General features: G+C 38.6%; 1 protein-coding gene across 2 annotated transcripts; it reads right to left on the bottom strand.

The window, feature by feature from the left end:
* Positions 1–5,505: 5,505 nt before the first annotated feature.
* On the bottom strand, positions 5,506–12,166 carry LOC142437505 (olfactory receptor 2B2-like). 2 transcript variants are annotated; one of them, XM_075540633.1, is made up of 2 exons: positions 12,143–12,166; positions 5,506–6,435 (listed from the first exon to the last, which is right to left on the bottom strand). In XM_075540633.1, the coding sequence occupies exons 1-2, from the start codon at positions 12,164–12,166 to the stop codon at positions 5,506–5,508; spliced, it is 954 nt and encodes a 317-aa protein (XP_075396748.1). The 2 variants fall into 2 exon arrangements, with proteins under 2 accessions (XP_075396748.1, XP_075396749.1); XM_075540634.1 differs by lacking the exon at positions 12,143–12,166 and having other exon boundaries at positions 5,506–6,444.
* Between the last annotated feature and the right edge of the window lie 1,042 nt (positions 12,167–13,208).

Here is a 13,208-nt window from a genome sequence, read left to right as displayed (position 1 = left end):
CATAACAAACTGAATAATATTATGAATAATGAGAATTCCAAAGCACTTCATTTTTCGTTCGTTTTTGTTGTTATAAATCATCTTATCGGGGAATCTTACATCTCTTATAACCATCCATACATCAATAATATCGAGCACATTTGGACATATTTTGCCATCATTTCAAAACATTTCCTTTCTACTTGAGTCCTTGGTGTCAGCTTCCCTTCTTCCCCCTCCCCGCGAACCCTTGATTTATAAATTCTTTGTGTTTCATATTTTTCACCATCCACTGGCTCCCTTCACCCACATTTATGTTGTTCATCCCCCTGGGGGAGGGGGTGTTATATGTCAATCATTGCAATAAGTCCACCCTTTCTCCCCCTTCTCCTCCCACCTTTCCCTACCTTCACGGTATCACTACTCTTTTTATTGGTCCTGAGGGATTTATCTGACCTGGATTCCCTGTGTTTCCAGTTATCTCCACCAGTCTATATGCTCCGGTCTAGCCAGATTTGTAAGTTAGAACTGGGGTCATGATAGTGGAGGGAGGAAGAATTAAAGAATTAGAGGAATGTTGTGTGTTTCATCAGTGCTATACTGCACCTTGGCTGGCAGAACACTTCATTGTGCTCATACACAATGTGTACATGAATGATTTTGGTGGGAGTGAGGAGGGTGCTACAGTGACTATGCATTTCTTTTATCTTCTTTGATGTTTCCTGCATGTTTATTTTGTGCAGAGAAATTTTTAATATTGCAACTCCAGGCTTGAGTTTTCTCTTCAGCTCTTTCAACTTGTTATGCTGATCCTGTTCTTCCTTCCCAGTTTTCTAACTCCTGGCCTTTTCATATTTCATTATAATATTTTATTTCGTCTTCTCAGGCTGCATTTTAAAAATGTCTTTAGCTCTTTTACCCCATCATTTCTTTCATTTGCTTTAGTAGCTCTAAGATCAAGAGCAAGTTTCAGAATCTCTTTCCACACCATATTTAATCTTTTCTTTCTTTTCTGTATTTTTAGTGACCATTTACTTTTTTCATGTGTGATGTTCTTGATGTCATCCCACAGCTCATTAGGACCTCTGTCACTATTAGTTAATGAGTCAAATCTAATCTTGAGATGTTTTCAAAATTCAGGTGGGGTGGGATATACTTAGGTCATGCTTTGTCTCTTGTGGACTTGTTTTAATTCTCTTCAACTTCAACTTGAATCTACATATAAGCAATTGATTATCTGTCTCGCAGTTTCCCCGACCTTGTTTTGGCTGCTGATATTAAGCTTCTTCATCATCTCTTCCCACACATTTAGTCAATTTGAATTTTGTGTACTCTATCTGGAGAACTCCATGTGTATATATGCCATTTGTGTTGTTGAAAGAGGCATTTTCAGGGGAAGCAGGGGGGAAATAAGGAGCCAATATGAGGGCTCAAATTGAAAGAAAATATTTTGAGAACAATGATGGTAGAAAATGTACAAATGTGCTTCACACAATGGCTGGATGCATGGATTGTGGTAAGAGTTGTAACAACCTCCCAATAAAATGATTTTTAAAAAGGAAAGAGATATTTTTGATGAGAAAGTCATTGGTCTGGCAAAATTCTACCATGTGAATTTCTATGACCAAGACCATATTTTCCAACTACTGTTCCTTCTGGGTTGGTTTCAATTTTTGCCAATAATTATCAATATATCTAAGTGCATGTTTGATCAAATTCAGATGGAAGAATTTGGTAGAATTCTGCAATGTCTTCACCACTAGCTTTAGTAGCTGGTTCATAATTTTTTAATAGTTTTATTGACCAGATTTATTTTTTACACCTAGATATTTTCCTATCACAGACAGCACTTCATTTCAGGATAGATATTCAAATGTTCTTTTTGATGAGCAGCGTGAAGCCATTCCTCTTTGGTTTATCATATCTGGCCTAGTAAACCGTATGATTGTCTGATTCAAATTGCCGACACTAGTTCATTTCAGGTCAGTTTTGCCTAGGATATTGATCTTTGTGCATTCTATTTAATTTTTGACAACATCTATTTTTCCTTAATTGATCCTTTGTACAGCAAAACTTCCACTTATTAATAGATGTTGAGGGCTACTTCATCTCTTTTTGAGTCATGCACTATCAGCAAGGAAGGTCCTGGATGTTTTACTCCATCCACATCATTATGGTCAACGCTCCTTCGAGAAGGCAGCTCTTCCTCAGGGCCTTCTAACCCGAGGAGCTCATCGACCAGCACTCTATTGGTCAATGTTCTGTTCTATTCATGGGGTTTTCAGTGGCGAATTCATCAGGCATGGGCAGCCTATTCCTTCTCCTTAGTCTGTGTTTGGACTGTGAGCCTGACCTGCTGACTTTTGGATTCATGTATTTCTGCCTCCACCATTCTATGGTCTTCCAGTTTTCTGGTTTGTCGGCCCGGAAATTTTATGAGTTAGGAAAAGCCTCTAGCTCAAACTTTTACTCACAGAAGTGAGCCAGGCAGGATTTACCCACTTCTACAACTCTTTGATTTTCTTGATATAAATATTATTAATATACATATATATTGCACTGAAATTAGCTTCTCCAGAGAACCCAGCCTAACACATGTCATATAAATAGAATCATATAGTATATAGCTTTTTGAAATAACCTATTTTCCCCACCTAACATAGTTCCCTTCATGTTTATCCAAGTTGTCGTATACATCAATCGTTTGTTCTTTTTATTGCTGAGTAGAATTTTATTGTTTGGATGTACTACAATGCCTTCATTTATCTGCTGAAGAACATTTAGTTGTTTACATGTTTTAGTTATTATAAGCAACATGATGATGAGAAATAATGCCTGGGTTTTTGAATGAACAGAAGTTTTCATTTTTTATGGGATAAATGTCCAGGCATGTGATGGTTCGGTCATATAGCAAGTGAACATATGTTATATTTTCAAGAATCCTTTGCCAGAGTGATGAGATATCAGTTTCTTGGTGTTTGATTCTATCGCTTTTTTATTGTAGATGTTCTAATATAAGGATAAGTTAATTGCTACTAGAATTCCAGAGGCCAAGGGGCCACTTGAAAGGCCAAAGGCTAGATAGAAACATGTGCATCCTGGCATGGTTGATAAAGAGTGCTGTGGACTGAGGGACACAAGGTCACTACAAGGAGAACATCGTTGGGACAGTGGACTGCTGCAAGCAAGTTCTCTCAGTTCTATGCTTGTCTTAGTCATCTGCAAATTAAATGTCATGGAGTCTGTTCTGAGGCATACCAACAGACCTGCCCCTGTGGGTTTCTGGGACTGTAAATTTTTATGAGAGTAGAACGCCTCATCGTTCTCCCAGAGAGTAGCTGGAGGTCAAGAACAGCTGAACTTGCAGTTAGCTGCATACCTTGTAACCCACTACACCACCAGGGCTCCATGCGGTCAAAATAAAGGTTTCCAAGGGGATTTGCTGTGTCAGTTCTATACAAGGCAAAGACCTCAATTCAGAAGACTATAGTGACTGTTTTTGAGATTCCAAAATTGTAAACCTGATAGGGTTTTGTGAAGAACAGGGGTCATCACATGATGAGTTCCAAGATAACTGAAATGGCTGGGTGAGGGAAAAGGCTAGGGAAGTGGTGCTGAGAAAAATTTTCCCTTTCATGACAAGGCACCTGCTCATTCTTGGAGGGTAGCAAGGATTGCCTTATGAGAATTTTGTTGGCAAACATCAGTCCATCCACCCTACAACCATGATTTTTCCTCTGCAGACTTTTCTTGATACTCTAATTCAAATAAAACATTTAAATGAACATAATGTGAACATAAGGATGCCAAAATTGACATTTTAAAAGGGTATAAATTGAAGAGTGTAAAATTCTTTGGGGAAGAGTCAGTGCGATGGAAACAATATCTGTAGAAATATATAGATCCAGATGGAGAATGAGTTGAGAACTGATAGATTGATATTTTTATATTTTTGCTTAATAATGGTTTATAATTTTGAAGCAGTGCATTATGACTTACCTTTGTGTGTGACTCTATGTATATGTAGATTATATATTTTAATAATCAAAAGATAATCAAATATCTGTAAAATATGATTATAAATTATTTCAAACTTCCTATTGAATAATATACTTCATAAATGCAGGATTAACTTTAAAATATAAAAATATGTGTGAATTACATAATTTTATGTCAACTTGAAGATATACAAAAGTGTAGGGTGGGTATCCAATCTGTCAATCAGGTCACAGTGTTCTGGTGCCTCACTGTGGACGTGGTCTCATCAGTAGGGCCCTCTCTCTCTGCCTTCACCTTCCTGCTTGCTGGCCAGAAGGGGAGCTGCCAGAACCCTGCCATGCTTCCACTGCCCTTGGATACACATGACTTTGCAATCATAGGCCTGTGATATTCCTGAATTATGCACCATTGTATGTAATGCATGAGTCCCAAGAGGGACTTATGGACTAGTATCAGACTTACGAACTTGAATTGGAATACGTTGGGATGTTTTCTTGATATGTAATTATTTCTTGATATATACCCTGTATCATGCATATAGGAGTGTCACTGGATTTGTTTTTCTAGTAAATCTGGCCTAACACCAAAAAACCCTCAATTTTTATCACTCTATTTCTCTTGTAATTCTTGTACATCCGCAGTGAAGTGAAATTACTTAATTTAGCTCTTCTATCCATAGTCTTGATAACTCCTACCAAGTGGAAGTATGAGAGTAATGTGTACAAGATTCTAAGGAGGGGATTGGTCAGCTTCACTATTCCTCTGAGCCATTACAAAGCAAGAAGAAAGAGAATTCCATGACCAGTAGTAGGAGGAGCCATGTTTGTCTGGAATCTCTGTATGGAGAAGTGGTGGCATGAGAGATGATAAACCAGTGGTTCTCAACCGTCCTCATGCCATCACCCTTGCATACAGGTCCTCATGTCGTGGTGAGCCCCCATCCATAAAATTATTTTCGTTGCCACTTCAGAACTGTAATTTTGCTACTGTTATGAATTGGGTGACCCATGTGAAAGGGTCGTTCAATCCCCCAAGGGTTGTGACTCATAGATTGAGAACCGCTGCTATAAATTAAAAAGGAATTATGGTGGTAGCTGTGACTATGAAACAGAATTTCTGACTTTCTGGCCCATAGAACGAGTAAAGTATCAGACAGTAGGTTGGCTTGCAGAACGGGATGCTCTTTGGGCACTTAATGGGTGCTAAAAGAGTTTTATAATACTTGCTAAACAGGGAAGAGGAAAACGGGCCATGTGGCAAAAGATCAAGGACCAGACACAGAGATGTGCTTCCTGCCATGTTTGATAAAAGATGCTGTATCCTTAGACAAAAGAGCTGTATCGTTAATAGTCTCTGAGCCTGACTTGGTGTAACCTGTTAAGTGCATTAAAAAACCCTCCTAACTGTAATTGCTGTCTGTGAGTTTGATGTGCCCATTGCAATGTATTATTCAACTCGGCATAGAAGTAGTGTTGTGAGAGGAGTGACTGGTAAACTTCAACTCTTCAGCAAGGCCTATCATATTCCTTATTTCTCGATCAAGAAGATCCTTGCAATCAACCTCTTCAAAGCTTCCTTTACATATTTGTTTCTAAGTGTGTATATGGGTGGGTTCAACATGGGTGTGATAATTGCATAGAAAAGGGACACCATCTTGCCCCGGTCCTTGGAGGCAGGAGATGGTGGTTGCATGTACATATAGATGGCTGTGCCATAGAAGAGTGACACCACCACCAGGTGGGAGCCACATGTCCCAAATGCCTTTTGCCGGCCTTCAGCTGACTGTATTCTCAACACTGCTTGGGCAATGAAGCCATATGATATCAATATGAGTGCCACGGGTATTAGAAGGATTGGCACACCGATGAAGAATAGCTCAGTCTCATTTGTGGTTGTGTCAACACAAGACAACTTGAGCAGAGCAGGGACTTCACAGAAGAAATGATCCACTTTGTGGCCACACAGTGGCATCTGAAGGGTCAAGCTGGACTGCAACACCGAGTTGCTAAAACCACTAATCCAGGACACAGCTGCTAACTGGAGGCAGAGCCTCTTGTGCATGATAACTGAGTAATGGAGAGGCCGACATATAGCCACAAACCTATCAAAGGACATGACAGCCAAGAGAATACACTCAGTGGAACCCAGGGCCAGAGAAATGAGAAGTTGGACCACACAGCCCCCATAACTAATTGCCTTCCAAGTGCTACATATATTGACCAGCAATTGTGGAACTGTGCTGGTGGTGTAGCAAAGGTCCAAGAAAGACAAATTGCTAAGAAAGAAATACATAGGAGTATGGAGTTTGGAGTCCAGATGCGCCACCAGAATTATTCCCAGATTGCCGACGATAGTCAAGATATAAGAAAGGAGGAACAGCACAAAGAGTGGGAGCTCCAGCCATGGTCGGTCTGAGAAGCCTAACAGGATGAACTCCCTGGGGACGCTCTCATTTACCTTGTTCATGTCAACTGGTTCAACCCTTGGTACTCTGAAATGTAAAAAGTAAACAATTCCATCAATGCATAATATTAACTGTGTCAGTTATAATTGATAATACTTTGACTAAATATATGCACTGTTACTATTAGGAATGCATTTCATAAATGTAAACACTTCTTTGCAAGTAGTTCAAGTAGTTTCTATATTTGTATCAGTAAAGTTACAAGTTAGCAAAGTGAATTTCAAAAATTTCCACTTAATATCATCAGTTTCAGCACTCACAGACTTTATCCTTTGATTTTTTTGTTGTTGTCCAAATACATTGTTCTCACTTCTCTTTACTGCCCACCCACAAACAAACTCACCACCATGGAAGTGATTCCGATCCTAGAGACCAAGAAGAACTGCACCTGTGTGTTCCGAAGACCATAACTCTTATTGAAATAGAAAGCCCTGTGTTTCTCCCATCTTTCCACCCAACTACTAGATTGATGAAGTCACACTTCCTGTCATCTGGTGTTTCTCCTTTGTATTGATGTCCCTGATCCTATGAGTCAGTTAAATTCTTTAAACACCATGCCTCTTGTACCAAACCACAACAAGGAAAACCCAATTTGTCTAGAAAGTTACCCGTCACATTGGAAGGAAACATCTCCTTTTCTATCGGTGGCTTTTGTAAGGTGCATGGAACTGCTTGATGACATGAAATTTCCTCTCTGACATGCCTGGGCTTATATTCCTACCTTCCCATATTGCCCTGGGAACGCTTCATATCCTCTGATATTCAGGCTGCTCATTTGTCAAATGAAGATAATACTATTTGTAAGTCGTCTTCATGTGACGTTTCTTAGATCACGCAGTTGAAGTTCTAATCTTTAGAAAGAGAGCAGTACAGATGAAAAGAACAATAGCCATCCAAGGCTGAAATGGGAAGGGTTGCTTAGATTTTGGAACTTTACATTTTCTGGGGCGAAGAGGTAAGTTGTGTATCAAAGGGAGAATTTTTACTTCCATGTGGGTGACCCACGCTCAATTTGTACAAAGGCACCCCCTGTCCTTCAGAGGAGGCTTCCGTGTCATTATAATACTGAGCAGGTTTCCGGGGAGCTCCCAGAGTAAGAAAAGTGGGGAAAGGGTTTAGTGATCGACTTCTGAAAATTATTCTAATCGCAAACCCATCATGGGATGGCACAGAACAGGCAACTTTTTGTTGTGTTGTGCATGGGAATTCCATGAGTCAGGGGATCATGCGATTGTGATGTTGGCTTGGTGACAGTCAACAACAGTGAGTGGAAGATGACTCCGTAAATTGAAAACTCACCTTTTCATTCCCTCCATAAGGCCCAAATTATCAATTCAAACAACATGAAACCTAGTTATCCGATGTGAAATGTCTATGTGATCAGTTCGTTTACGTGCCTGTCATGTCAAGTATGACAGTGAAGCAGGAATTTTGAGACTGTTTGGGCAGAGGCTATTCAGAGTCTTAAATTTCCTTAACATACTAATACAGATCAACTCCATCATCTACAAATGTAATTAACTCAGGGAAATCTTAACATACACTGAAGTTATAAATTTGTTTATCAATATTGGAATATAGTTTTTCTTTATTTTTCTTAGTCATTCAAATGTGAACTATGTGAATGTCAATCAACTTTTCCTAGAGCTCTTAATCCCTTCAAATTTTTCCTTTAACCTCAGCTGATATTTTAGGTATATAATCATAGATATAGGTATGGAAAGATATTTAAATGTATCTTTTAAGTAAAACGAGAATGTTACTGAACATTTGGGTCTCTGTATATATATACATATATGAAACCAAGCCAACTGCTAAGGAGTACATGCTGACCCATAGAGACTCCCTGCAGGCTTCTGAGATTCTATTTATGGGAGCAGAAAGCCCAGTATTTTTCCCACAGAGCTTCTGGCGGTTTTGAACTACCGACCATGTTGATTGCAGACCAATGTTTAACCACCACAGCACCAGGGCTCCATATATGTATGATTATGGTTATATATATATATAATTATCTTGAAAAATATAGGAGAAAATATAACACCTGGGAAATGGGAATATAGAAAATAAAGTGAAAGCAGCATTAACTTATAATGATTTGTTCTACTTTTTATAAACAGATAATAATTTTTTTTAATTCTACTCACCAACTCACTTTCCGTATTCTACTGAAAACTAACATTGTTTTCCTTTAAGATTCTGACCTTCGAAGGTTATTAATATTTTAAACACTACTTTTTAAAAATATTTCTTTCTCTACAAGGAGATCTTCTCGAGGTTGGAGTGTGGGAATATATATTTTTTTATTTATTGAAAAAGTTTAGTATTAGCCAGCTGGACTCAGTTTAGGTGATTCCGATTTTGTTGGCAGCATCTAAAGCTTCTTAGTCAGGAGCCAGTCGAACAAATGCCTTCTTCTTGCCGGCAGTCATAATGAAGGTGTTGACCTTGGCTGTGTCAATAAGCTAGAGCTTCTTCATTGCCTGTCTGATGTGGTGCTTGTTGGCCTGGACGTCCACAATGAACACCAGTGGGTTGTTGTCTCTGATCTTTCTCATGGCGGACTCTGTGGTCAAGGGGAACTTAATGAAGACATCTTGGTAGAGCTTGCTTTCCCTGCGGCGCTCCTTCCAGGGTATTTGGACTGCCATCTTAGCCTCAGGGTTTGGGACCTCTGGAAGGTAAGTGACACGGGGATCTTCTTTCGTGTGTGTCTGTGGGCACCTTTCAGCCCGATCTACTTGGCTTTTAACGTCTTTGCTTTGAGTTCCATTTGGGGAGGGTCAGGGGCTTCCATCTTTGCCTCTGCACCATCTTCGTAAAGAAGGGGGATATGATTTTCATTATTGACAAAATAATGTAGCTGAGGAGTTTGGCAGAACAAGATAACTGTCTTCAGTTCAAAGAGCCCTGGTGGTGCAGTGGTTACAGGTTAGGTTAGCCCAGCAAGAGGAAGCCTGGGCTTTCCACTCCCAGAATCAGTTGCCTCTCTGAAATCCACAGGGTTTCATCAGTGGCAGTGAGTTTGGTTTGAAAAGAGATTTCACATAATTTACAAAGTCTTTGATTGTTGTAGACATTCCCTCAGGTCTATGATTAGATTAGCCAACTTGACCTAAAAACAAACAAACCACCAAACTCACTGCCATGGTGCTAATTCCAAGCCACAGTTACCCGATAGGACAGCTTAGAACTACCCCCATGGGTTCCCAAGGCTGTAAATGTTCTGGGCAGTAGAATGCTGATTGACCTAGGGGTGCCTTGCTGTGAGTCAGAAGTGACAATGGCTGTGAGACAGGTTCAAACACACCAGCCCCTCCATGGGAGCAAGGTGAGGCTTTCTATTCACATAAGGTTTACAGACGTAGAAAACCAACTAGTGTCATTATGGGCCTCGGAGGTTATTAATATTTTAAACACTACACTTTAAAAATGTTTCTTTCTCTGCAAGAAGCTTTTGTCAAGGATGGAGCATTGGAATATATTTTTTGGTATGTATTGAAAAAGTTTAGCCTTAGCCAGCTGGACTCAGTTTAGGTAATTCTGATTATGTTGAATCAGCTTGATGGCAGCGGGTTTGGTTTGTCTGTTAGTCCAGACATAGTCATTAATAGACCATTAATACACTATCTTTTCTCATAAGTGTTACTGTTTAGATGGTTAGGTTGGCCCAACAGTACTTTTGAAAAGTGAAACGAATTAGGTATTATTGTACAGGGGCCTTCTTATCCTAGATAACTGTATGTTTTCTCTGACCTGAGTGAATGGCCTTACTGACCACCCCTAAAGCTGGCGTTTGTCCTCTAGAACTTGGAGTCCTCTCCGTTGAAGTTTCAGAAGAAGCAGTCAGTCAACTTCATTCCAGTGAGTTGATCTCCTCATTCGGAACTGCAATACTTAAAAGAATAATAATCTGCTTTTGTTGTTAGTACACTCTGTTGCTCTGTGTCATATGTGACATCTCCTGAAGTTTCTGTATTCAGTGGGGGTAGAACAGAGTTAAAAAGAGGCCTTTCATTTTAGGAGGCAGCCTTGCAGCAGAATGAGAATGAGGCAGCCAGGGGGAAGGTCAAGGAAGGAACCTGGGAGATTTCGCAGAACTGTCCTCTCATATCGGGCTCCACTCACTTTCGCGAGCATTGGCTTCTCTTCCAAACACATTGTAGCCTCAAACAGTTTTCTGCTCTTGGAATCCTTTCTTCAGAATAAATAGTTGTGCTATTGTTTTGCATTTTACAAATTATAAGTATTTTAATTTGGGGCTTTAACCCTATTATTAGAATTGAAATGTTTGTTAATAACCTAAAACAACCAGAAAAAGAAGGCCCTATCAGATCTGAATACATATTCGGAAATTATATTATATAGGCCACTGGTTATTTACCTTTAACATCTTTGAAAATTGTTTGCAGTTGTGGCTAATACTTCAAAGGCCATTTTGTAGATTCCTCTGCTGTTGGCTGTAGTTTAAGATATATTACGCTCATGATTCAGTAGCAAACATTCACCTGAAAAGGAAACCAAAACATTTGAATTATGTGACATACCAAGAGAGTCCAAGTGAGAGCACAGCAACTAGATGACCACAGGAGCTACTGTAAGGAGAGAATTATAGAAAGCTGCTGATGGGATTTTATAAAGCTTCTCTGTGATCAACCTCAAGGGTTTTTAGCCATATTTTAACCCATCTATACTTCCTTTATAATATGTATATCAGTTTCTTTATATCTTCCACCTCTGTATTGGATTTTCTCATTTTACATCTGAGCTTGAATATTCAACAAGAGATTCAGCTAAGCCTTAGAATCTTCTTATTAAGTTGCACGATACTAAACAACATTGTTTGGGTTCCAAATTGTCCAGAAAGGTAATATGTATTTGAGCAGGCTGGTTAATAGCTTTGGATATCACTTTTTTATCTTCTGTAGCATTGATTACTTTTCCTTGCATAGGGTAAACATATAGAACAAAACATTTGCCATTTCTACATTCTTCACATATAGAGGTTGCTGACATAAGTTATCTGCTCAGCATATGGTTCAACAGGACCATTAATATTTGCTTAAAATGTCTACCACCCCAACAGAAGCTCAATATTCCCTAAGCATTTGTGTATTTTTCTCTCTCGTCCTACTGCCTCCATTGACAAGACCGTTGTATTGGCACAAGAGCTGCAACAATCGATTCAAGCATAACAGTAATTGCAAGGATGGCACAGGACTATGCCATGTTTTATTTTAGGTGTACATGAGGGTGCTGTGAGTTGCACACACTTGAATGCACCTAACAACAATTTCAACACTATGTCCTTTTGGTAACCACAAATAGATTGCCTATTCTAGGTATATATTATGGGTTTTGTATTTCTTTTTTATGATAAAACTATTTACTATGTTTTCTCAAATTATCTCATAAACCTACAAATGCTTGAAAGGCTTCCAAATATCACATAGAATTCCATTTTCATATTGGGCTACACGGATAAACAACAGTAGTTAGTTTTTCCACTCAGCTAATGCATTGCAATTGGACTTAACTGTAGGATGAAGGTTAGACAGAAAATTTTCAGTTTGCAAAAGACTAAGATGTTAGGTAGAAACCTGTACTGTATTTACACAAAATTCTAGAGCTAGTATGTAACAGATAGGTTTGGAACCTAGAACCAAACCTGCTTAAAATTCATAATCTCATAGAGATAACAAATATATTCATAATAGCATGCATTTTTTAAAAATTTTATACAGAAACTGAAGCTGAGTGGATCTGATTTTTGCTATCAGATAATTTGATCTCTTCTTGAGATCTGAGTTATATGCAGTCATGAGATCAATGCTTCGTACACTCAGATTTTACTTTGGTTTCACTCAGTAGCTTTCTGAAACATATTCTACTTACCTCCATTTTAAGCACTAGCGATGGGTCAGTTCATTTTTATGTCCAAAAACACTTGAATTCAAATATAACGAACTAAAAATGCAGAGATACAAGGATATTTTCAAAGCTATTTTATTGAAATATTGGATGAAATTAAATAATTTTCTATTATTTCGATTCATTATCTAGCAGCTCACATGGTCTCCATTCAGAGTTAAATAGAGGATAAGGGTGAAGTATTACAGATGACCAGGACATGCTATGCTCTTACTCTATTGCTCAGCATTAGGGAATCAATTGTAATTTTCATAGATTTTCCCCCAGTTTTGCAAAATGGATGAGAAATATTATATATGGTCACTATCAATATTGGATCTGTTTTTATCTCTGGGAGAAATTTCAAACACTGAATGGCAGAGCTCTCCACTGTAGTTTATAGTAATTCCCACATACCCATGGGAAGAGGGAGGGAGGAAATCTCTATCAAACTCTAGTTCTTTTTCATATCGATTGGCTCAGCAGAGCCCTTTCTCTAGGGACTAAATCCTCAACTTTTTCTAAGACAAAAGAAACTATAGTAGGGCTAAAATGCCCTATCAAGGGAAATTTGGATTTTTTGCTATTGAATTTGTTTTCTTTTATAAATTATTCATTGAGTTTTCTGAAATCTTTTAATTCTTTCCATTAGGAAAGGATTTTTGTGGTTCTGTATAAATTGTCTAAAATTTCATCTGAGCTCATGTCACCAAGTTGTTGATTTTGATTTTGGAAAATAACATACTTTCTGTATGTAATGAATTTGCTAATACCTCCTAGCAGCATGAGTCAGAAAGATCCAATGACACCATTGTGTGGTGCATTTTACATACTGCCATAGGGGAAAAACAGGGCT

This window comes from Tenrec ecaudatus, chromosome 1 (assembly GCF_050624435.1).
Source record: "Tenrec ecaudatus isolate mTenEca1 chromosome 1, mTenEca1.hap1, whole genome shotgun sequence".
NCBI lineage: Eukaryota > Metazoa > Chordata > Mammalia > Afrosoricida > Tenrecidae > Tenrec > Tenrec ecaudatus.
The sequence above is the reverse complement of the archived record's forward strand: the minus strand, read 5'-3'. Positions and strand labels throughout refer to the sequence as shown.